This window comes from Gymnogyps californianus, chromosome 10, assembly GCF_018139145.2.
Source record: "Gymnogyps californianus isolate 813 chromosome 10, ASM1813914v2, whole genome shotgun sequence".
In the NCBI taxonomy this organism is placed as follows: domain Eukaryota; kingdom Metazoa; phylum Chordata; class Aves; order Accipitriformes; family Cathartidae; genus Gymnogyps; species Gymnogyps californianus.
The window spans coordinates 30,027,993-30,054,415 of record NC_059480.1 but is presented as its reverse complement, the minus strand read 5'-3'; the positions used below and the strand labels follow the sequence as shown (position 1 = coordinate 30,054,415).

At 39.6% G+C, this 26,423-nt stretch overlaps 1 protein-coding gene across 1 annotated transcript; it reads right to left on the bottom strand.

Annotated features, from left to right (window-relative positions):
- Window positions 1-313: 313 nt before the first annotated feature.
- On the bottom strand, window positions 314-21,326 carry CP (ceruloplasmin). Its single transcript, XM_050902691.1, has 21 exons — window positions 21,322-21,326; window positions 20,247-20,305; window positions 19,987-20,092; window positions 16,872-17,116; window positions 15,427-15,639; window positions 14,734-14,907; window positions 13,898-14,152; window positions 12,456-12,621; window positions 11,325-11,464; window positions 10,579-10,719; window positions 10,242-10,453; window positions 9,527-9,677; window positions 7,416-7,628; window positions 6,829-7,036; window positions 5,416-5,555; window positions 4,812-4,940; window positions 4,120-4,226; window positions 3,140-3,356; window positions 2,382-2,521; window positions 1,734-1,896; window positions 314-704 (listed from the first exon to the last, which is right to left on the bottom strand). Exons 1-21 carry the CDS (start codon window positions 21,324-21,326, stop codon window positions 634-636), a joined length of 3,255 nt encoding a protein of 1,084 aa, XP_050758648.1. The 3' UTR covers window positions 314-633.
- Between the last annotated feature and the right edge of the window lie 5,097 nt (window positions 21,327-26,423).

The following is a 26,423-nucleotide window of genomic DNA, read 5'->3' as shown; positions in this document are numbered from 1 at the left end:
ACTTTGTCTGTCTTGTAATGATTTTCATAACAGAAAACCAAAAACATATTGTGCAACCATGATCCCTCAGCCATTCCATCTTTTGAATTCACTATCTTGAAAGATGTTACTGGATAAAATTACAAAATAATTCAACGGAAATAATAGAACTATTTTGTTAGCTGTTCAATTATACGATAGTATGTATATTTTAAGTGTGAACCTATGGATAAAGTGGTAACCAAATTCCTATTTTCCAAGCAATAACTACTAACATATCTGACTACTAAAATGTGACAGCAGATATGTAAAACAAATTTTGCTGTTACACAGGGTCATTTACAAACTTTAAAAAAAAAAAAAAGGAAAGTACATTTCATTTGGCTCTTCCATGTTCCTCAGCAGTTAAATAACATGCATTAGGTATCGCCTAGAGTCTGTTTAGCTTGCAAGATACTATTTTTATGTAGAGAAAAAGATACTTATAAGTTGTCATATCCATTCAGCTGTCTTAGTCTATGGCCCTTTTGTTAGCCATGAGCCACCAAATCTTCCAAAACACACGTGGAGATGAATTGTCCAGGAGATAGTATTTCTCAAGAAATGCTTTGCTGAAGGTAGACTTTGGAGAATCGCTGTGGTGAAATGTTTTAGTCATTCTAGTGTGCCTGGTGTACCTTTACACTGGAACTGATTGAATAATCTTGATAACAAAGACTGCTTGTCTGTAAGGGGGAAAATAACTTCTGTTACATGCATTTCATCAAAACAATATGCATATGGACAACAGATTCCAAAATGAGAGCAATGGATCCCAGTACCTTCTAGACATTGTGAGTTAGATTTAAAAACAGCTTTAAAATGCACTGAAGGGTACATTTTAGTGCACTTCAGATGGCTGATTATGAAAAATCCAACATACTGCTTCTACAAGTTAAAGTCTGTTTCTGCATCTCTTTCTGTGTACTCTTAAGTCAACCTTTTTATTGTCTGTGCAAGTTTGGCACAGTGTATTCTGTAAATGAGAATGGTTTATAAAATAGAACTAGATTGTGTCTAACATTCCAGTCTGTGTTTTTAGTATAGATACACATGTACATTATATATTTGTATATCTATATATCCTACTGTTCTCTTTCTGTCGATTAATGCATACCTATTATGCTCTGTCTTTTGAGTACAGGAAAACGTTGCTTTTAAAATGGTATTTGTAGAAACAAGAACTTTCAAAATTTTTCAAGATACAAGTTTTTTCACAGGTGATATTGCTAAAGCAAGGTAATAGTGTCTGTAAAGCTAAAACATGTCCTTTAGAAAGAAAACACTATTTTAGTTTTTCAGTACTTTAACTGTTAGGGATAATGACTTCAGCTTTATTTACCAACCGTTCTTCTTGTTTTAAATGAAGATTGAGAGGGAGTCTGACACTACTGGCACTTCTTGGGTACAGAAATACTCTTGTCTTGTGAAGAATTCTTTTTAAATAAAAATCTGTCATTTTAATTTCATTGATGGGAAGCTGAAGCAATAGTCAGTTAACATCCAGTCCTTCAGCTACTTCTGTTCTCTGAGCAGCAGCACTGAGGCAAGCACGATCAGGTGGCTTGCAACATTCTGGCCTCCAGACATCAACATTAAGCCACAAAATATTGCTGGATGCCTGAACTGGTTTGGAGTACGCTGTCCTGTCTGTGAGCCCCATTCTGCATCTTTAAACATACTGAACATTATTGACATGATAGATAAGCTCCTACCTTCCTTTGGGAGCACTGTGTAGGTTGCTTCCATGCCCGCATGGATGTGGTCAGTAACGTGACAGTGTAATAGCCAGGTTCCAGGGTTCTGCACCGTCATTTCCACAGTTTGAAATGTCCCAGGGAACAGATCAAAGACATCTGCCCGGTAAACCCCTGTTTGCTTCACAACAGAAAGAAACAGTGGTTAAACTGTGTGGCATTACCAGATGTCAGTAATTTAAGGTAGCTTTTATGCGTATTCCCACCAAACTCTTTAATCACATTTGAGTGAAAAGACATCTACTGTATGTCATTTCTACAGAAGCATCACTTTGGACATCCACTTCATGCTTAAAAGATTAATAAACTAGCAGTTAAGTGGAAATGAAGGAGAACTACAGCTGTTGTCTTACCACAGCCATGAAAATTCGCAGCTACCTTGTTGAAGCAACTTGTGAGGTTACTGGTCAGCAAATGCTACTGGCAGATATTCTCTGTCTCTTGTATGTTGATCAAATACAGGTTTAGGGCATAAAAACTTTACGGTCAAATTGCAAGTCCTGCTTAATATTATAATGTGACTTTTCACCAGAGATTACAGTCCTTGGTATTTGAGCTACCTCTCATTCTTAACACATCAAGAAATGAGTGGAAAGGACCCGTTACCTTATACTCAAAGCTGTGGCCATGGAAGTGTGCTGTGTGAATGTCTATTTCGTTGCCCATTCCCATCAAATACCAGCTTACTCTGTCTCCCACATGCATAGTCAGACCATGTAGATTTCCAAACACCTTTCCGTTAATGGCTAAAAAGAGGGAAAGAGCAAGACAGAAAACAAATAAGATTTTGTGTATTGTTATTCTCTAAACTTTAATAGAATACAAGATTTGAAAGTCAATGCCAGGCACAAGTAACAGCTTTGAATGATACATAAAATCAAAACAATTGGACAGCATATTATGAATGGGCCTGATTATATTCCATATTTAACTAGAAAGTAAGACAAAGTTAAAAGTTCTTTGCTGTACACCATTGCTAATGTTGCAGTTCTTAAAGATCTGCATTTCCTGCAGCTCTTTGTAAGGGGTAAGCTTTACCAGGACATGCTTTCAGGATGCACATTGCCTTTCCAACTTATCCAGAACAGTTGTTTGCTGACATCAAAATTTCAAATTTGGTATTTCATTTTTACTCTTTCTCCTCAAAATTTCAACGTAGGACCGTTTTTTCATAGGTTAAAAAAAAAAAAGTCATTCAGTGGCATTAACAGTGTTTTCAGATTGTTTGAGTGAAATTTTTCAGGCATTCTGCCCTGGAACTGGAAGTTCAGAGGGGATGAGAAAGTCAAATTTATATGCAGTACTTTCAAATCCATAACTTTATAAAGTTTCCAAAGTTACATTAACTAAATTGGGAAACATACCATGCATTTTATTACTTTCAAGGAATTCCTCATCCTCTTTGTCAACAAGGTGCGGGTTGGTAGAATAGGTTTTAATGTTTTCATCCAAGTACCACGACTCATTTTCATCAAAAACCATAAAAAGAAGAGCAAACTGAACTTTCTTTTCAGTATGAAATGATAGCAAATAATGTCTATGACACACAACAAGTGTGCCTATTAATCCACTGTAAAGGTCCTGAAATTACAGATGAAAAATCATATAATTACAAGATGTGACTAAGCAGAAGCACATTTAATGCCAGACATGAATCCTCTTACTATTTTTACAGCTGTCAGTATCTGGGAATAAAGGTAGCCAGTGTCAGACAAACAAGGTTTCTTCACTGTTACATGCTACCCGTGGATCAATGAAGATACGAAGAGTAACTGCCTCTTTTTCATCTCTTGCTAGAAATAAACTTTTATTCCATTTTAATTTCTTGCTCATCTTTTTTTTCCAAATTCTTTTTAGGTTTTAGGGTTTTGAGCTTGATTTCCACTCCAAATATACTTCTTGACACTTTTTTATTTGTGTTTGCTGAGACATGAAGGAAAGAATACATTAATTTCCATTAAAAATTATTAGTCATGTTAAGTTAATGGGTGCTTGTACAAAAATGACGGATTTACGTTCCACAGTTGCATGTTAGTTTTCCCACACATGACTGATTACACATTGAGCAAGCTATAAAGTGTTAGCTTTAAGAATGAAATCTGAGTGAGGTGATCTATACCAACAGCAGAAGAACCAGGGAGCAAGAACATGGAGGGCTGTGACTCAAATTCTGCCCTGACTTCCTTGCATTATTCAAGGGACATTTAAATTCAAAGGTATGGTAATGGGGGGAACAGCTTGACAGAGAAAGCAGAAAGAATTTCAAACTCATCTCCCTTTCGATATAAGTATATCCGTGTTGAAGTCATGAACAAAACCCTTCAGATTGATATTAATAATATACCTTAATGACGTCCACCGTTGAATGGTATGCCCATGCAATACAATGTGGATCTCCTCTCTCAGAACTAGATCTCTCTGGGATTTTCCAGACATACGTTTTTGTTTCACCTGAATTAAATAAATAATGAATTTTAGAGGTTCTCTGTGTGCTGACCTATAAGAGGTCATCCTGAAACAGGTGCTACCTCCATTTACAGCTTGCATTTGTCTTGAACTTCCTCTTCCCAGTTACTGCACTGGCGAGCTTATTGTTATTTCCCTTCTGCAGGTCCCTAACTCTTCTTGCCAATGTTTTTTTTTTGTGTGTGGCTGCACTGTCCAGTTTACCATACTTAATAAAACCAATTGTATCTTTTGTAAAGATCACAGAGGAACTTCTGAAATAATAGCTAGCATAAGCTATGCTCTCCCTATGTAGCCAAATCTGTTTGCTTTCATGAAAGGTGCAGCACGCTGCGTCAAAAAATTACTGATCTGTCAAGGGCTAGGATACATAGCAATAGTTAGCAGGGCCATTTTAATTGTAGAAATATTTGTCATAATCAGCATCAAAAATTTAAGAACCTGAGGTAAAAACAAACAAACAAACATACAAAAATGAAGTCTTTCCTGCTATCCTAAAATGAAAGCTTGCTAAACCTTACTAGAAGGCTTGATGTTACCTGCTAGAAATAAACAAGGATGCATTGATACCTGGGTTAGTTACAGCAACAACAGAACTGTCTGTTTTCACTCCATGGGCATGTATAGAATAAGGTCTTGATGCCAAGTTCTTAAAAACTATTATAATTTTATCTCCACAATTTGACATAAGCAGTGGCCCTGTTAGATGGAAAAGAAAGATTAACTTGGTTTTACAAAAGATCAGAGCAGAGAGAGAGAGACATGGTTTGTTGTGTTCAAATACACAACAACATCGGCTTATAATTAAACGAAAAATTATACATGGGTAATGTCATTCACTATGATATGCCAACTTGAGTAGCTGAAGTTAGGCATCTAAGTAGAGGCCTAAATCTCAAAAGTTCCGAGCACCCACTGTGTATTCGAAGGCAGTTTGGATGCTGACTTTGAAAATACTGAGCTGTGATCAGGCAGCAAACCAGAAGGGTTTTTTTCTTGTAAAGCAAGCAATGTAATCTTGCAAGGAAAGCACTATAATAAAAGTAGCAATTCCATATAAGTTTAGGCATTTTGTGTGGGTAGGACTATACTCAGTATTATTCAAATAGTATCTTCTTGTTTTGTTTCACTGCATTTTTCCCAGTTTCAAAACTGAACTTCATGATGACTATACCTTGAATTTCCAGGTGCTGCTGCTCCTCTGCTCTGTTTTTGGGAGTACTGAATGTCTCATCAGTGTACTCACGATATACTACCTTTCTGTATTTTGAGCCAAGGAATTTGTCATCTTTATTTAAAAATGGATTGCCAGGGCTGCAAACAAAAAAAAAAAAAAAAAAGAAGAAAAACAGAGATAAGAGTATGTTGTACATTTCTTCATGTGTTTTAAAACATCTTTTGCAGGTATGTCAATTAACCATCAAACAAAAATCCAGCTCAGTGAAACAGTAATCTCATAGACCACTGGTATCTTCAGCATGAAAACACTCTTGTTAAGCTGGGAGGTTTCTCTTAACCTCGGAGGTTAAAAAGCCAGTATAAATAGACCAAGTCTATATTGTATTTGAGAGAATGCTGAGTGCTCAGCCTGGCAGATATTTCAAATTGCAAGAAGTCATCCAGCAACTTGCATACCAAAAAACAGAGCCCTCAGTGACTTCTGTAGATCTGAAATGAAGCCTAAAACTTGTAAAGCTTAAGTGCCTTGCTGAAATGAAACATGAGGGACTGATTCTCTGCTGAGATCATGGGGGCTGGAGGCAGCGGGGAAAAAAAGTCTGATAACAGCATATATATATATATATATATATAGTCCATATGACTTGTGCTTAGAACTATGACAGAGTCCACTGTGGTGTGCAGGGCAAGGAAATGTGCTATCAAGCTGAGGAAAAAGAAGAAAATACAATTAAGTCAATAAAAAAATATAGGCAGTTACAATCTACTACTTTAACCTCAAACAAAATTATACAGGTGGAACACATAGAAGTTCATCAGTTCATTGTTTAGCCTCTTCTGCTAATTGGCATGAATTATTTGATGCAATCAGTTCCCTGTCATTGAGATTCAAATACTGGGAATAAAACACCAAGGCAACAAGCTTCATAGTGAATGGATTCGGTCATGGACTTATCTTGTGTAAACTAATGAAATTGAGAGGAGTAAAAAAGAACCTTACTCAGAATATAGACAAACATGAGACAGAGACACGTTACATATTGTAAGTAATCAAATATCAGGACCAAGTAGTCATCGTATCTACAACTTAATGAACATTTTAAGCATTCCACATCAAGGACTGTACCAACATCAGCAAATAATAAATGCACATGCACTATCCAGGATTCATGAAAATCTGCAGCTGCCCCACAGAAGATTTGTGCTGGACCGTTTCACGAACATCATGCCGTCTGGCTCACAGTTACATGGCAACATTACTGGAAAAGGACCACAAATTCAAGTGAGCCCTAAAAATACATATGCAGAGAAAGTGTGTCTAGAAATGCCTGGACGAGGAAAAGGTTCAGAGAAGTGAGTTGCTCCTTTGCTTTTTTGCATTTTTTCCCTTGCATATATTCCAAAGTACCTTTCCTCATGGTATTGATGCCGCTCAAATTCCCATGTCCTGTTAGGAGAATAGTCCCATTCAACTTCCACTGCAGCAATATAGTAAGTCTTTTCATGCAAATACATCGATAGATCCACATTCTGCTGATGGCATTGTTTCACTTTGTAGTTCTGTTTCATGCCCCCTGTGTAGTGATCTGTTGTCACACACGACACTTCAAAAACTCCTAGAGGTCGTACAAGAAACAAAGACTTGAGGACAAAAATCTGTCACTAGTAGATCTTAAGATTGTATCACCTATGTTGATTTAGTGTTTAGAGACTGAGAGACAGGCTATTGCTCATATAAGATCCAAATTCTTTGTGTAGTATGGCTGCTTGTAGTAATAAAATTCAGCATACATAGAAGCTAGAAAAATCAAGGCTTTAGCATTAAGAACTTATGTCTTATGAACACAAGCTTGTTGCCCTTCAGACACAGCCTTACACAGCTTTAGCACCCAAAGGATCAAAACATGAGCTATTTAAAGCTTGTCTCTAAGCATAAAATGTTCATAGGTAAGCAGTTTCTAAACTAGTAACAGGATTTTTAAACAAGACATTTACCTTCAGAATCAGGCTTCATAATAGCTGTAAGAAATGTATGTGGAAACAGACTTGCTGTATCCCTTCTTGTTCCTTTAGTTATGAATGTGTTTTCTGAAAAGTATATCCCATGGACATCGACTTCTGACCCCAAGCCCATCAAATGCCAGGAAACCACACTTCCTTTACACATCTCAAGACCAGGTTGATTTCCATACATATAACCATTAATGGCTGTAGAAGATTTGAGGAAGCAAAACCCACCTTGATTAACACATTACTTAATTCTGCAATACAGATCAAATAATACACACCTTGGATGTAATGTGATGCTTTAGACTGACAGAAATATCAATAATAAAATATCACATCAGTGAAACTAGAGAATCAATTCAAGCAAAACAACTTTTAAAACCCAGTGTTTAAAAACAATTTCTAACTGTTCTCCTTTTCAATGTCTAAAGCACAGGTAGCTGACTTGACCAATTAGAACTTCCACTGCTTTATACCCATCAAGTATGCAGGATGCATAAAGCATCCTGCTTGATACCCTGCAAGACCCTCCAGCCACACAGTGGAGACAATCTGAAGTGTTTTTAGTTTGAGTTACTAATCCTTTCTAGCTACTCCTGTGCAAAACTTTTAAAGCCTGAGCCTCACAGGTACCACCGAATGCTCAACAGCAAGGCTCCGTAAATAGTAGGAATGGCCCTGAGGGCAAAATTTAAGAAAAAGCACAAGCAAATATGTTTAAAGATCAGGACTTATTTGCAGGACTAGGTACCAAAGACAAAAATGTTCTTTCACATGAAACTTGAAAGACGTTTCTACAGTACCAAAATATTACCAGTGTGAAATTCAGCTCTGCCCTACTAAAGAAGCAAAGATTTTCATTCTAAGGGGGCCACAGTGCTGGTAAAGGAATCCAGACTCAGCCACAGAGACAAAATGAGCCAGCAAGGTGCCCTTGCCGCAAAGAAGGCAAACGGTATCCTGGGCTGCATTAGGAGGAGTGTTGCCAGCAGGTCAGATTATGAAGGTCAGATTGCAGCTGCTGTTGTAGAAAGGCTTCAGACAAATCGAGCTGGAAAGCAGCTTGACAGAAAAGGACCTGGGGGTCCTGGTGGACACCAAGTTGAACGTGAGCCAGCAACGTGCCCTTGCTGCAGAGAAGGTGAATGGTATCCTGGGCTGCATGAGGCAAAGTATTGCCAGCAGGTCGAGGGAGGGGATCCTTCCCCTCTGCTCAGCACTGGTGAGGCCACGCCTGGACTGTGTCCAGTGCTGGGCTCCCCAGTACAAGAGAGACATGGACATACTGGAGAGAGTCCAACAAAGGGCCACAAGGATGGTGAAGGGACAAGAAAGCATCTCTCCTACGAGGAAAGGCTGAGAGAGCTGGGACGGTTCAGCCTGGGCAAGAGAAGGCTCAGGGGGATCTCACCCAAGTATATGTACACCTGCAGGGAGGGGGCGAAGAGGACGGAGCCAGGCTCTTTCCAGCGGTGCCCAGTGACAGGACCAGAGGCGATGGGCACAAGCTGACACACAGGAGGTTCCCTCTGAACACCAGGAAACACGCTGTCACTGTGAGGGTGACCGAGCACGGGCACAGGCTGCCCAGGGAGGTGGTGGAGTCTCCGTCCTCGGAGGTACTCAGAAGCCGTCCGGACATGGTCCTGGGCAACCGGCTGTGGGTGACCCTGCTTGAACAGGGGGGCTGGAGACGATGACCTCCACAGGTCCCTTCCAACCTCAACCAGCCTGCGATTCTGTGAAAATCCTCCTTTCAGCTATATCGTCTGTAGAGGTCAGTTTTCTCTTGCTGCCTGGTTGCATTCATAGGGGTTGCACATGGGCTACAGACCTAATTCCTCCTTCTGTCTGCTCAAAGCGGTACATAACAGTGCTAAATGCTCAACTCCATGCAAGACACTGAACAGCTGGCATTATGTTTTGAACTACCACACTTAGCTGAAATAATTGAATTGCATTCAAACATGGTTTTGCTTTCGATGGAAAGGAATGAAATGTCTCTGCCACTATACAGTTTCCCAGTCTCCAACAAGAGATCACAGAAGTAAAAACCTTATTGTAGAAATGAATATTTGGTTAACTAATAATTTTCTTACAGTGCATTTTGTTAGACTCTTGGAAGTCCTCATCATCTTTGTCAATTTTATTAGGATTCAGTGTAAACATCAAAACATTGTCATCCAAGTACCAGCTCAGATTCTCATCAAATACTGTGGCAAGTAGAAAAAATTCCATGTTCACGTTTTTCTGTTGAGAAGAAATAGCACAAAGGAAAATAGAAATGAGTGAACAGAAAATGTCAGGAAAAAATTCTATGTGCATAAAAATATATGAGTATAGTTCACAAAGTAGGAGAGATGCATACATTGATACTTCCTTCTGATAATCTCAAAGCTCTCTAATTGCTGTATCTGGTGACTAGATACCTCCTGTTAACGCCCTTTCTACCAGCAGGAACCACCTCTGGAAATGAATGTGTGTTTTGGTCTTTAAAGTCTCTACATCTTTCTAGTCATTCTCATCCTAGCTGAGGCTTGCGTGCTAGTGGTTGCTCACTGCGATGGTGGTTTCACAATACAGTGTCTGTCTATCTGGAGCCAGACTGATTTTGCTTTTTTTTTAAAAAACAAAAAACAAACTCACTTTCTTCATGTTATGTATTCCCCTCAGCACATGGGTGAGACTGTGATGTGGAGAGGAGGTGGTGCTGAATGGTCGTTAATGTGGCAGGCCCTGAGGGCACAATTCAGGAGGAGAAAGCAGATTCAGCTACAATGACGCAAATGCTTCCATTTTTTTTCTTTGACTGACCTGTTTCCCAGAAGGAAGCAGAGCTCCTTTCCTGCATACCAGGAGAGGACCCACAAGGCCAGAACTGGTGTCTCGGACTGCATCCACAGCTGAGTAATAAAGCCAGGTTAAACAGTCTGGATCTTCGTCTGTGGGGCCCACATCTTCTGGCACATTCCACTCATATGTAAACATAGCACCAGGACTCACATGAGAGGCTGGAGATTCAGTACCTATTATAGAAATCAACATTAGGAATTATGCCTAACGTACATTGTTTATTTTGTCACCTTTAATACATCAACACGTATGACAGCTTGTTCTCCGGTGCTCGCAGGATCCCCGTCTATATGCGCACCTCTGGAGGCAGCACCGTACAATGCCCCCTCGTCGCTCTTGCGGTAACTCACACCATGGGGCTGAATGCTAAACGGGCGGCTGGCGTTGTTTCGGAAGGTTACCCTGATGCTCTCACCCACTTCAGCCTTGATAACAGGTCCTAGAAAAGAGCATATGGTCTTATCACAACATGTTCCTATCAGGTGATGTACAGATCACCACGAGCTTATAGCAATCAATGGCTGGCTGCTTTTCCCATCGCATGGGGAACTGCCCCGGGCCTGTGTGGCCACGGACCGGGTCCCTGGCACATGGCCTGGATCACATGGCGGCCCAGCAGCAACTGGACTGTTGCATTCCCAGTTCCCCATGGAGGCCCAGTGACATGCAGGACAGTTCCTCCCTTTGGAAAGGGACGTACAGGCATTAGCACCAGCCTCAAACTCAGCCCAGAGACATGCCAGAAGCAGGCAGGTTATAAATAGGGCTAGACCTGCCTAGCCTGGCCTTGTAATTCAGAGCCTGACCTTTGGAGACCGTGGCTATTCCCACAGGCAAGTTGGGGACCACCACAGCATTGCCTTCAAGAGCTTTCTTACACCCTGGGGTGTCTCTTGGAGAAAGCCACACGCACCAGCATCTGCAGGAGACAGGGAGAGCCGAGGGCCCCTCCCTTGGAGGTGGGGGGGGCACTGCTGGCTAGCCCGTGGAAGTGACAGTTTACTCTCATGAATCTTTGACATGAAATAATTTTAGATATCTTACCTAACAGTCCAAGATGTGCTTCCTCTGTGAGTCTTTTTTTATGTTCCGTGAAAGAACCGTCTGTGTATTCTTTGTAAATGGCTTTTTTATAAGAGCCACCAATTCTTGTCTCACTTTGTTCAAAAAATATGCGAGATTCACTGTGTAAAAGAAATTGCAATAGATGCAAACAGTTCAAGTCATAATGCTCAGCTTTACAAAGGCAGTCAGGACCTCAACCCTATTTTCTGAGGTATGATGTGCTGAGTTCGTCTTTTGGGTCTCCCTTCAGTGATCTGGCCACACACTTATATGCAGTCCCATATAAGGATGTGCAGGAATCCATTATCCTTCCCTAACTTGTCTTTAAGAAAAAGACACTGTGCTGTGTTGCTCTTATAAAGCCAGCATGCTTAGAGACTCATCAACAATGATTTCTAGTCAACATTTTGTAACCTGAATTTTACTCTTCTTTTAATAAAAAGTTACAAATAATTCAACAGCAGTAGATACAAACACCAAGAATATGTAACATCTAAATAGAAAGTGAGAAGATTTAGTCTACACTTTTTAGTCTACACTTTTACTCTTCAAAAAAAGGACCTTTCAATGTTTTACAAGCACTATTCAAACAATGAACTGTGCCTCATCCCTTGTAGAGCAGGTAAGTATTCTTTAACTCACAGATGAAAAATCTGAGGAATCAATGTATTCAGTGAATTGATCCAGGTCTTAAATATGTAAACACAGAGCAAAGGGCAAAGCTACCTCGTGCAAGTTGTTTGCTAGCTGAGATGCCATCAGCGTGATTTTCATCAGCTAGAGAGATGGTCATGAATTCCTAGCTTTGTTCTCTAACTCGGAATGATCAACCATCTCGAATCATCAGAGGTCACTGCCTACATATGACATTGCAATTTATCTTCATCCCAGTGGAATTACTAACATTACAGCAAAATTTATGGTAAGATTACAAGGAAAACAATAGACCTAATTTGGTCTGATACTTATCCTAGCATTAATATTTAAGCAGAGGTGAGGACAATGAGAAATTCTGCTTAGAAGTCAGTTCTACCATATGGCTTACCTTATTCAGCATGTTTATATCAATGCTGCTTGGAAAGTAAAACTTCTTTAAATAGAAGCATTTACCTGTCAGTGATTAATTCTTGTCCTGTAAAATGGTTCATTGCAGATGGGCCGTAATTCCAGATGATCTCTTCAGCAGCAATGAAGTACTGTCTTATCTTTTTACTCTCATTGTGATCTGTTGTGGATTTCCTACAATCTTCTACTTTAAAAAGGGCTTGCATACCACCTGGAAAAAAATGAGGAGGTAGAGGAAACTAGGGAGAAGGAACTGCACTTTGTTTTCTCTTTCCCTGCTTCCAAGAGCTCTTCTCTTCCCCGGAGAATTCCCATACCATTGATGGATATGCAAATCACAACTGAAAAGGAAGATGAACGATGTAAAAGAATGCACACCAGCTGAGCTAGGCTGTAGAAACACAACCATGGATTTACAGTGGGCAGACAGGTGTGGTGGAGTGCGTTCCGCCTGTAAAGCTGCAGCTGACATGGCAGTTACGGGGAGGCTGAGGGAGGGGGGAACAGTACCGTCCGTCAGCACTTCCATCAAGGCCCGGTGCTACCAGACCCACCATCTTCCCTCTAAACCTAATCAACAGCTCACTTGTGAAACTCCTGGGTCTCTGCGCCCTAGGAGAAAGGTCTGTTAGCAAATCTGCTTGCTGGAGATAGATACAAATAATATAATAAAGAGAGCCCTTTCACAGCTATGCATTAGGCTGATTTGTAGGATTTAAGTCTTGCCCAGGATGCTTCAGCCACATCAGGATGCTGCTTGACGTGATCGCTATTTCAAAACTTATAACCTCTGTGTAGCTGAACCTGTAGGTTAGACATACTCCTTTTTATATCAGAATTTTCAAATCTTGGAGAATGATTTTGAGTTCTGTGTTCCTTCCCACTTTTGTGACAAATTACTTCTCTAACTCACTTATAGGGATATAGATCATGGAGAAGTGGGATATAGATCATGGAAAAGTGTGGAATTAGCTTCTAAGTATTTCATATGGTTATCAAACACTGGAAATACAGGAAGATACAGGGAAGAGAAATGCAGATCATCTCTGCTTATTAGCCAATGCACTTTGCAGAACATGTCTTTGTCATTAGGCAAGTTAGCCTGCCTGTCCTGTGCCCCTTGCCCAAACATGGAATGAGCCCCAACTTTTTTGTTGGCAAACAGAAAATTGTGATTAATTACCTTCAGTGAGAGGCAAACATCATGCTATTTTTTGTCTAAAGCTGAGGCTTGCAAAAGTGCAGCTGTGCCAATTGCTGCCAACTGATAACAATTCCCGTTACAGACAAGAATTTCCTTGATTTCCATGGCTACATGCTCAAGCCCATCTAATACACTTCTAGGCATTTCGGTTACTATGAGAGTTTTGTTGCCTAGAGGAGAATATTGTCTGGCATATAACCAGGTGAGGAGTACTGCTAAAGTGACTCAGTAAACTGTTAGCTCAAGCTAAAAAAAATTCTGATCACTGGAACTTATTCTGTACCTTCGATATGGTCGTTCACTTGGCAGCTGAGCAGCCATTCCCCAGGACTCCTCGGTATCATGACAGCATCAATAAATGTGGCTGGGAAGAGGTTGATGGTGTCAACTCGATGATGCCTTTCTATTAAGGTCTGTCCATGAAAGTAGGCTGAATGGATATCAGCTTCATTACCCATGCCAAAAAGATGCCATTTTACCTTATCTTCCACACACATTGTGAGGTTTGGGAGGTATCCATACATGTACCCGTTGATTGCTAAAAGAAACGTTATTTATTACAGTTACCTTCACAGAACTTAGGATCTTTTCTTCAAAAGCAGGTGTCATACAACTGTTGCTCTATTCTTCAAAATAGAAAGAGGCTCAAAACATAAATCTGCACCTTTGAAAGTGAGCCAATATCAGACACACATTTCATCTGCACAACTGCCTGCATGACTTGCTATGATTCTGGAATCCATGTCAGAGCGAAAGGTATCTTCTTTGTTGACACTAACAGTAAAAACTGTATTTCTAAACTGCGACATTATAGTACAGAGTTCAGGACTAAGAAACAGAACAAAGTAACACAACTTTGTTTAGAGCACCTGGGAAATTATACTGGCAAAGAGGTTCTTGGCCCCTAAAAATTTTATATCACAACTCCAGAGGTTTGATTGTACAATACTTGCCATCACTTTTTAATTTTTTTTTCTTTTAAAGGATCTTTCTTAATCCTCCAAGAAAAAGTCCTGCTTAAAAAAGAATTATCTACAGTTCATCTTTAAAAGAGACAACACATAAAAATATTACTTCGCCATATCAATGACCTGCAACATTAATATAACATTCTCTCACAGTGCATTTTATTGCTTTCCTGGAAGTCCTCGTCGTCTTTGTCAACTTTGGAAGGCTCAGAACAGTATGTCCTGATATTATCCTCTAGATACCAACTGAGATTTTCATCCATCACAGAAAACATGAGGATAAATTCAGCATCAAATTGTTTATCACTGCCCTTATTCATTGTATCTGAAAAAGAAAGCGGTATATTCAAAGTCTCTGGCAACTGACATATTATCTTTTCATCAGTTTTAAGTGTAGTACCAGTAGGGCTGGTCACTTTACTTCATATGTTGCCACTTTTCATGAGTGTGAGTGTACACATAAACTTACAGACATGCTCAGAAAACAAAAATCGGTTTTGATAGATACTATAAAATAACTTCACTAAGAATAAATATTGCATGTGATAAGATTACAGTAAATCTGTTTCTCATATCAGTATTTGCACATCCTTTTGCATTACTAGCATGGACACATCTCACTCATATGGATTTGTGGACAAAGTATTCTGCAAATTATATTCACTGTCACACAAAAAATCAAACTACTTCCTATGCTATTGAAAGGCAACTAATTGAGAAGACAAAAAGCTGCTATTTCAAGATTAACTGTAATCTTCTCCTCTCCCAGTAAATTATTTCACTGATATTTATCAATAACCATTATCAATCACCTTGCATATGTATTAATTTATTTATGGCTTACCTTTCCTGCAAATTATTAAAGGCCCAACAAGCCCTGAGGCAACATCTCTTGGAGCATCTATGTGGGAGTGGTAAACCCGGGTTATGCAGTCTGCATCTCCCTTAGCTGGACCTTGATCTTCTGTCACATCCCATGTATAAGTGTACTGGCCTCCAGGCTCCACAACGTCATCTCTCTTTTGCAAATCTTTGGTGTTGTCAGGATAAAAAGCACCTGAAGAATGCCACACAGCCACCATTAACACAACATATTCACAATATGGTGTCAAGATAGCACCTGCCATGCTTTGAAGTTGACTACATGTTGCAGTAACATAGACTGAACGTCTGAATACAGCTAAAAAAAAAATCTTTAAAATCAGGTGAGTAGATCTTTTCCTTCTCTTTAGGAGTCTCTTCATTTGCCTTTGAATTCCATGGGAGTGCTTCAATTAATGGCACATTAAGTTTAGTCCTTAATTTATTAGGAGGGCACTATGTACTTCTGCTAAAAAGTTAACAATTCAAATATTTGTAAAACATTTGTTAAATATTAATCTTGGAAACTGTTCTAAAATATTGCATACGTCGTCAAGGAATATAGGTGCCGCTGGAATGAGAGCAACAGAAAAAAGAAATTTAAACATTGTTCCAAAAAGTGCATGCACTGCTACATAACACACTGTTCAGCTCCCACAGAATGTGTCCATATCAAGCTACATATTAGTTGCAATGAAAAACTTCATGAAATATTAGAAGTTAGGCTGATACTTCATAAATTCTTCTAATGAAAAATTTTTAAAGACTGCTTTTGAGACAACATCATATTCTCAACAAATCACACACTGTTTTTAAGGCCCACGAATAAAACTTTCAACAGCCGTATTCTGGTACCGTCTGGTGCAGAAAATCCCCCAGCGCCTGAGTGTGGCAAGACCAGCTATTGCAAGGGCAAATCATTACTAATCCCAATAGCATCCCTACAATACATCTTAAAGCGTGTCAGACTTTTATATCTCATTTATTTATTACTAAGCAGTAGCTGTTTCTCCATTTTAAGAAGTTCTTGTGTATCTTATATACAAATCTAGTGTTAAGAATTTGGAAATGTAAGTTATCACTGTTAACTATATCTTCTTCACAACAGCATCAATTTTTCCTTTAGATATCCTCAATACCTGCATCTCTTATATGCCTTTATACCCTTATTTCACGTGAAACATAAATACTCTTATTTCAGGTGAAATGTTGATCTAAAATCGCATTCTTTATGAATTCCACTTTTGGCTTTGTATTTCACTCTTGAAAAAATTATCAAACTTCTTAGCTCCTATTTTAAACTGATTGTGTCTGGGTTTAAAGCTTTATTTACTTGACCAGTCTTCTCTTTGATGAGAGAATATCACTTACACTCAGAGGAAAGATTAACTTTTGATAAATTCTGGCACAGAACAGACTCAAGCTTACCTTCATTTTCCTTTGTGTAGCTTACACCATGTGGATGCAGTGTGTAGCTTCTGGAAGCAAAGTTTTTCAAGTGAATAATAATGGAATCTCCAACTTCTCCCTTAATGATAGGGCCTAAAAAACCCAGCCAGGAAGGTTTGTCAACTATCACATCATATAAATTATTGGTGTACTGAGTGTAGACAGCCTTCTTGTAAGTGCTTCCTATCCTATGTGGTCCTCTTTTGAGAAAGACTCCAGCCTGCCTGTAAAGAAAATACACAAACACATCTGTAGTGTCAGATACTCATTTCATATTTGAATGGTGTTATAGTAGGGTCTCAAATAAAGACCAGGCCTCTCTAGCGCTGTGCACAACTGTGTCTGTGTTTAGGAGCAAATATGTCTCATCATAAAGAGTTAGGCACCCATATACAGATTAAATATTATGCACCAACCAAAATTTTTTTCTACCTATTTTGTAGACTGAAGATAAGGGTATTTGATACAATTTCGGGCAAATTTGAGACCATGTGGACAAGGCAAATAAGAGTTCTTATTGCTCGAAACTTTTGTACTTGCGTGCTTAAATTGCTGTATAATTTTCCATGGCCTGTTAAAAATAATAATTTCCATCATCACGCTATTATGTTGACTGCATAGTCCTTGCTCCATTGCAATGAGGAGCAGACTTTTCAGCTGTAAAATACATTTAAGATGTCTGAACATGAGCGAAACTACAAGGTGCTGCTAATGTCCAGTGTGTGCATGGGGGGGGAGGCGGGCATGTGGAGTGCTGAAATGGCTGAGACCAAGCCCTCAGCTTGCTCACCAGTCATAGATGAAGAATAATCACGGCCTCAGAGTTTGGAGGATTTACCCTAATAAAGTCTACTATTTACAGATTCAGCCCAAGAATATACAAACAGGTTACATGAGAGCAGGGAATTAGCAATGACCTCCTCAATCACTAAGTGCCTTAACTACTGGACAGTTGCTCCTCTCAATTAATGAAACACTTCTATTAAAAATGAGAGCTTGGTTAGCGAGGCAACAGGCTAACCCATGAGCTAAAATGAGACTGATGGAGATGGTATTTCCTACACGTGGTATCCATACCTCTGAACCGTGTAGCTATTGTGGACGTGCTGCCCAAGCACCGCCAGCCGCAGGCGAGGGTCACCACGTGTCTCTGACAGCTATCAGCTGAGAACAGCTTTGGAGCCAACCTTTGCCTGTGCTGAGGGTCAGGTACCTTTCATTAAATATTTTGGTCTCTGAGAAGAGTTATCTTTGTGGAAAAAGTGCTTATATTTGCTAACTACAATGGCGAGAGAAACTGCCAGCACTGGCTGTTCAAACCAGTAGTGCTACTATCGGCTGATGCTGTTAGCCCCAACTCTAGAGTCTCTTTAACAACAAATCCTCCGGCACATTTCCCTGCCCGTTTCAGGAGGTCTAGCTGTGGAAGTAAACCTACTCCAGGAGGAGGCAATCCCGGGAGACAGGGCAATGCTGCCTGAAGTTCAGCAGCCTCCTGATTTTTCATCTTACATGATGAGAAACCAAGGCAACTTGGTTTCGTATTCCCAGCAGGCCATGTTGTGAAGCAAGATAATACTGCACAAAAATGCAAAGTATTTCCCACAAGGCTGAGCATTGTTTGAGCATGTGGGGAAGGAATTGTTTATACCTTGGCAACCACAGATCTGAAGTGTAATTAAAATGCCAGTTCAGAGCTCCGTGAAACTTGGAGAGCATAAACTTAGTTGCAAAGGCTCAGTTACTGGAAGTCTGAGTGCATGAAGCTTTTTAGCCACAAATTAAATCAAACAAATACGTTATGGCTCTTCTTGGACTGTTTAAACAGCTACCATTTAATTGTAGAGTATTCCTTCTAGCAGGTACACCGCACTCTTCCTTTCTCCTGCTTTTCCCTGCCTCTATAAATATCAATCTCTGTACAAGCACAGCCTCATAGTTGAAGGGTTCAGGAGGAGAAGAAGAATTGGAGAAGCTGAAAACGAAAAGTACAATAAAAGGGACCGGCTCCATTGCAGGCATACAACCACCAAAAAACTGGAATTAATTTAGCATGCTGCAGGTTGTCACAGAGTGAAAGTGGTGGCTTGTATTACAACACTGCTCTGCAACTTTCAGACAAGATGCCCTGCTTCCAACATTTGTCAGAATTACTAGCCTGCTGAATCACTGGCAGTGTCTTACACGTCACTCAGTTTATGAGTAAAAATAGAAAAAGTTGACTGCTTCGTCTCACGCCTGAGGAAGTGGCAGATTGTGGCTGAGATATTGTTGGCTCTCACTAGAGAAAACAATAGAGGAAATCTTCGAATCCCTCATCTACAGACTAAATGAGAACTGTATTTTCAAGATTTTTCTAATTTCTGATTTCTCTCTTCATTGTTTTTATTTTAGTATAGTCCTATTTCATTTTAAAGACACTGAAAAAAATAGAAAGAAGGAACATTTTTTCTCTCTCAAATATTTCTCTGATGCCTTTTATATCTGAGTTTTCTTTATTGATTATTCATATCTTCAGGGTGCTCCCCTCCTCCTCACCATACTTATCCTCACCCTACTTATCGCTCTCACTCGGCACAGGATCCTCCTTGCCTTGTAACAAGCAACCCAGCTCCTCCACTGTGGATGGAAGGACCCAGCTGCGCTGCTGCACCAGTGAAAACGACCACTGCCAACAATGAATATCTAAAACGGAAACCTGTGCCCCATAGGAAAGTTTTAAATTTGTCAAACTTCTGCATTTAAAAACATAACAGAAAAAGTCTTCTGTTCAGCACTGGCACCTTAGCGATTCAAAATCAAACATCATTAGACATTCAGGGTCTTTTTCTAGTCTCTACTTAGTAAACATTTCATTGCAACAAATTCACAAAAACCCTACGTATGCCAACACTTTTAATTAGCAGAGCATTGGAATGCAATTCTCAAGCAGGCCAAGAAAAAAATCAAAATTCCCTTATATGTCTGACAGAAAATCCAGTGACACCAACATGATTCATTCCACTGCCTTCACCAGGTTTTCAGTCTGGCCCTAGTGTCTAAAGCCGACAACGCTGTAAAATCAAACTCAGCCAGTGTAAACTGTTTTACTTACTCTTCTTCTGCAAAAAGCTGTCCAGATACGATATTGGTATTGCCAGGTGCATAGTTCCACGTTGTCTCTATAATGCCGATGTAGTACTCCCTGTTCACTGCTCCAACTTGGCAACAGCAAGAAACCAGCAAGCAACTTAGGAAGAATAGCTTCATTTTGCATTCATGAACCTTGTGGAAAATGTGAAATAAAAACACAGGACGGGCACATGCAATTTGCCTTTATATGTTCTTGTCTCTCCCACCCCCTACCCTCCTTACCTCCCCCCTCCCCGTTCTTGTTTGCTTTGGTGAACACAATAAAATGTTGCACAATGTCTCTGTGTGTCAAGAGTAAACAAAAAATTCTGGTAAACTCGTCAGTTCAGATAATCTTCAAAGAAATTTTTTCAGTTTCTGCCAACCTACTATCACGCAAATTACCATTTAGACTGTTATCGGATTGTAAATCTTGTAGCTGAATTGAAAGTACTGCAGACTTAAATGGATTTACAGACTTAAGCTCAATTACATTCTTCACTCTCTTTATGACTGTCTCTATAGCTTGTATATTACTGAGCGGATAATTTCTGTGCCATGTGGCACAAGAACACAGCTTTTTAAGCGCACTGTGAAAAGCTCTAAATGACACCCATTTTCCCTGGTGTGTCTGCTTCTGCACTGACATAACTGAACACAAGGCAGGCCCCGCAGCTGCAGACTTTCTGCTGCCTATATTTCCCTTGCTCGTTCTGAATCTACAGATCGCTGCCTCTTCCCCTCTGCACAGCAATCACTAAACTGGTGCGACAGAGACAGATAAGGGAGGACTGAGGTCACTGGTATCAAAGCAGAGCTAACACACTGATGTATATATGGATAAGCTCTGCTAATCCACCACAGTTCCCTTGGAAATGTAATTTTAGCACAGTGTTGCATATATAGCTAGAGATGAAAAGGACCGGCTGTTCACGGACGGAGGCGGGGGATGTTTGCATCTCATTTCCAAGCAGTTTCAGTATAGCCCAAATGGAAATGAGGCTCAGAAATTCCACAAAATGAACTCCCTATGTTATCTTCCTCCTAGTCTATCACCAGACAGGATAAGCCACATTCTTCAATGATTAAAAACATAATAGATGTATAAAGCTCCAGATAATCTTAACTGTTACCATTATCTAAATGTACTACCCAGTGCAAAAGGCTATACTTTTGCTTTATTCAAGTTCCGTAAACATTTTGTATCTGTTAGTCTCATTGAAAAATAAGAACAAAATTGGACCTTAAACATGGGACATTTAAAAAACACCTAACTAAAGTTCGCAATTGCATTTTTTTTCAAGCGTACATCCATTACGTCATGGTTGTTTGAAGCTTTAGACATACAAAGCCACTTGTAAACTTGCAAATTGTAAAGACTTCTATTAAAAAATATATATCTTCAGCCACTTGGGAATTCTTAAAAAATCTCTTCTGCACTCTGAGCACTGACACAGTCACACTCATTCTAAATGACATTTTTCATTGTATGGCAACTTAAAAATATCTGTAATAACCACCGTCTTCTTTGAAGCTATTTTCTTAATAGTCAGAAAAATTATGATTATTTTGCATAGAAGCCTAGGATTCAGAACATAACTAAAGTACGACAGGTTTCCTTGAATGACATACAAATCTAAACCTTATTTACCAGGACTGTGGCATACAGATAAATTACCAATTTTAATCACTATTCATATAAAAAATTTCAGGCACTGTCAGAATACTGATGTTCATAATCTCTCCTTTTGGAGCCTTCTACACATCTGCATTAAATGGAGGATTCTGCTTCTGTCTAAATGACTGTGGCCAAAGCCAAGTTTTCGAAATCTGACCGAATCTATGATGAAATTCTGGAGTTTCCCAGGTTGGCCTCACATGCTCAAAATGATTCCCGTAGGCATTTGGGTTTTTTTCTTTGCCATGGATGAAGGTCAGTGGTTCAGTGGAAAGACCAGCTTGAACAGGTTGCATATGGCCCGTCTGTAAATGAGGTAAAAATGAGAAAATGTTTGCCTCCTCTTATACTACTTAAATTCAAAGTTGTTCCTTAATACTCAGGTAACAGAGTTGTTCACGTATATGTGGGCTATTTGGTTTATTTTTGTTCAAATTTCCATCGGACTGAGGAAGAGAAAAAACCACACAAGCAGTATCCTTGAAATCTCCACATTTATTTGAGGGTAAAAACATGAGCATTTCTTTGCCTTAGTCCCTTGATTCCTCTAAATTACTCTTTCTTGATTTGCAAAAGAACTGCATGTTGTTTTTATTTAAAGATAAAACAAAAACTTCTGACAGGCAAGATTTTTCCATTACTGCTTTTAATCACTCCTTACCCAAACTTTAAGATATGTGTGTGCCTGAGCACACTCCTATTATCTTTCTCTTAAGGAACTCAAAAAACTGACAGAGGTGACTGAGCTTCCCAAACCTGTATTATTATCTTCAGAGTGTGTTTGAAGAGCAGGAACATCTCTCCTCTGGTAGACAGGGCCTAAAAAGACTGAGCACCTAATTTGATGGGTTAAATTATGAGTCTGCAGTTTGGTGTCATGAATATCCCCTTATAGTTTTAAACCACAATACCTCATTTCTCATACTGAGGATGCTGAAATGCTATGACTGTTCTGCAAGTCCTCAAAATTGCGTTGACAATATAGAGCTGATCTTTTACTTCAAAAATTTTCCTTGAGGAAAAAAAAAAAACCAAAAATGGAATATTCTGACAAAAAAAGTCTCAACAAAAGCTCCCAGTGAGATTGAATTGAAACCCCACAATTTCATAGTTCCCAAATCTGAATGATGTGTTTATAGTCTGCTGCCCATGCTGCTGCTCTGACCTCCGGCAAACCTTTGCAGGCAAACACCCTTTAAAATTCTGGGGGGCTTCATTTGTCCTCTGCCACCCTATTCTTTTTCAGTGTGGAAAAAGACCTCCATCCGACATGTGAAGAATTAGCAATCAGAAAATCGTACTTCAGTGAGACTCACTTTTACCTACACAAGGAATAATATGCCCCACAATGCAAAAGTGGATGGGGCTCCACAGTATTTTACTACAAATCTCTGCCTACAATTATTTGTGGTCAAAAGCAAGTCTCTACAGCTATTCCCAGTTGCACTGTTTTAAATGAATGACATTCCTGTTCCAGACAGCGTCATAATACTCTGGCAAAATGCATTGGCTGTGAGGAACAAATAATGCTGGAACTCTTACTTCTAGATTTCAGCATTAACTCCTCACTTACGGAAGTTTATAAACTCAAATCTGCAACTTTCTTCCAGGTGTGCCCCGGGGTATTTTATGTTTGGGTTTCAGCAGGCAGCACACGCACTTCAGGTTCAGGAACACTTCTTCAAAAAAGGGTTTCTTGTGTGCCAGCACGCTGTGAGCTTTGTCCTGGCTCTGTGGCCCACTTCTCTCTGCTGTTGTCGGGGTGAGGTCTGTATTCTGCGGCTGGAGAGCCAGATGGTCACGTTGCCTCAAACACCACCATCAGAGCCACTGGTTATGTCTAAATTTCAAGTCAGTTAATATTCCTTACAGGAATCTTGGGTTTGCTACCAGGCACAGTTCATAGCACCTTGTTAGAGACACCATATTTAGGATCGAATCAGGACTTAAATTGATTAGATCAAGTTTAACTTTGCCTTACATCCAAAAGCCCTGTGTGAAACAAGTTAAATTTGTAAATGCAACCCACTCTTAGACTTTAGTATTCTTACCCGCAATTTCAAATTAATAAACTGACCAATTGTCATGGTTTAACCCCAGCCAGCAACTCAGCACCACGCAGCCGCTGCCCCTTCCCCCTCCCAGTGGGATGGGGAGGAGGATCAGGGAAAAAAGTAAAACTCGTGGGTTGAGATAAGAACAGTTTAATAACTAAGTGAAATAAAATATACTACTAACAATAGTAATAACAAAAATATAATAACAATAATAATAATAGTAATGAAAAGGAATATAACAAAAAAAAGAGAGAAATAACACCCAAGAGAAGACAAGTGATGCACAATGCCATAGCCCACCACCCGCTGAGCGATGCCCCAGCAGCGATCCGCCCCTCCTGGCCAACTTCCCCCTGTTTATATACTGGGTGTGACGTTCCATGGTATGGAATAGCCCTTTGGCTAGTTTGGGTCGGCTGCCCCGGCCGTGCTCCCTCCCAGCTCCTTGCACACCTGCTTGCTGGCAGAGCATGGGAAACTGAAAAGTCCTTGGCTTAAGTGCTACTTAGCAACAACTAAAACATCAGCTTGTTATCAACATCATTCTCACACTAAATCCAAAACCCAGCACTGTGCCAGCTACTAGGAAGAAAATGAACTCTATCCCAGCCGAAACCAGGACACCATTTAAAAGCTGAGCTGTCAAGTCACAGCTGAGTCTGGCTATGGCAATGGAGATGCCAATATTTAGATTATGGATAAAGAGGGTTGCAGAATCAATATGTTCAAGAAGAACTAAATTACACATCTCTTTCTTTGATTTAAGCCACTGAAATAGGAGATACCAGCCTGTGGTAGAGTGAAAATGTAGATTCACAAGACACAATCACAAAAAAAAGGATGAGTTAAAGACATCCAAACCTTGCCAGTGGTTAGGTACAGCCACTGATGATACCACCATGGCAAAAGCTGTCAAACTAGATACTGTTCTTTGTGTCTCCTGTCTGCCAAGCTCAAGACTTCCCATGATCAGAGACAGAAGTTATTGAAAAGTGGAAAGGACACATACAGGAGCAAGATAAAGGGTTAAGAGTTTCCAGGTGTAACTTTAAGGTATTTCATTGCTCTCATCCAGCATAGCAAAATCTATCTCAATAGACCCTGTTTGCCTAAAGATAAGCCTGTATTTTCCCCATGGCTGAGCTGGAGTCTGAATAGAATACCCTGTTGTTTGCTTTCCTTAGTGAAATGGCGCCGTTCACTTCAGGAATATTTAGCAGTTCTAGGGGTTTTCTGCTTTGAATGTCTACCCCGCACATACTATTTTTCATCCAAATAACCAAGACTTTTTTTCAAATATTTCTAACATTTTCAAAATAAAGAGCTCCATGGTTTGCAGGCACGAAATCAGCAAGATTCTCTAAGATGTTTGGTAGGAGTACGGGTTGATTGTTAAGTTTTCTTTCTTTTTCTTCTGTCTGCAAACAATATCCACAAATCCGTAAGAATGTGGGAATATGATTTAAGTAGATATACGATATGATGTATATTCAAGCCTAGGGAAAAATAAGTGTGCAGTTGCAAACAGTCCCCATTTTATAATCATGCCTTTTTGTCATGCATCTCTGAACATCCATGCCACCTTGAACCATCTGCCAAAAGACTACCCCCCCCATTCTTAAACATCATTAGTTTCTTTATTACTTTTTGCAACTTAATAGAAACTAAGCAATTAAAACTTTAGATGCATTCTTCAAATCCTACAGGAAGAAATCAGCTTTTCAAAACAATCTGATAAAGCAATACCAAGGCAAAATCTCAATATTGTCTTGAAACAGAATTAAATGACTGATATACTCTATTTTTTCTAAATATCTTGCCCACAGCTGCCACTTACTGTATGGTTTGCAGTTCTAACAGTGTTTAATATTAGATGTTGATACAGCTGAATCGCGCTAGTTCTGATGTAATAGGGATACGTGCATTACTGCAAGTCTGAAGTTTCACTTTCCTCTGCGTGTTCATTCTCTCAAAACCACAGTGCTGAATACAGCCAAATGTTGCCCATGCAGCTGCAAATGAGCCGTATGTCCACCTTGTTGTGAATCCCTGAATTTCCACTGGGAATGAAATAATAATTCCTTGAGAAATAACAAAAAATTTTTAGTTGCTAATTTAAAGCAGATTATTCTTTTTCATCTGATTATTATTGTCAAGAACGTTAGCCTTCCATTGCAGCAAGGTCAGGGTATTTAGAAGAGTATTAATAAGCTAGCACTGGGTGCTCACAAGGTTCCCTCATATATTCCCTCAAGTCACACAATATTTGATGAAAAAAAAAAGTTTGCCTCGGAGTATAAAACAAAAAGAAAGCCAGTGCAGCTATTAACGTGTACTAATTAGCACAGCTGACTTCAGAGCTGCGTATCTAATCTTTCAATCAGGCCTGGAAACCTTTCTAAAAGCCTTACCGCAGGAAGGCTTGATAGACTTTTTTCAGTAATTGCTTTGTGCAGTTAAGAACTTCCAAGATAGAACGAGCAGGATAGGCTGCTGCCTTTTGTGACCATCATGGTCTGTCTGTAACTAAAATTTATTCATTTAGAAATCATGGCTTCATCCAGCGCACTAATTCTCAAGGGAACAACGCCTCCTGACATACTGGGCTTTGAATGAGGTCCTTTCGGAATGACAAATATTCCTATGTTCTAAACAAAGAGAGGAGAGTGTAAAAGCAGTTCTATA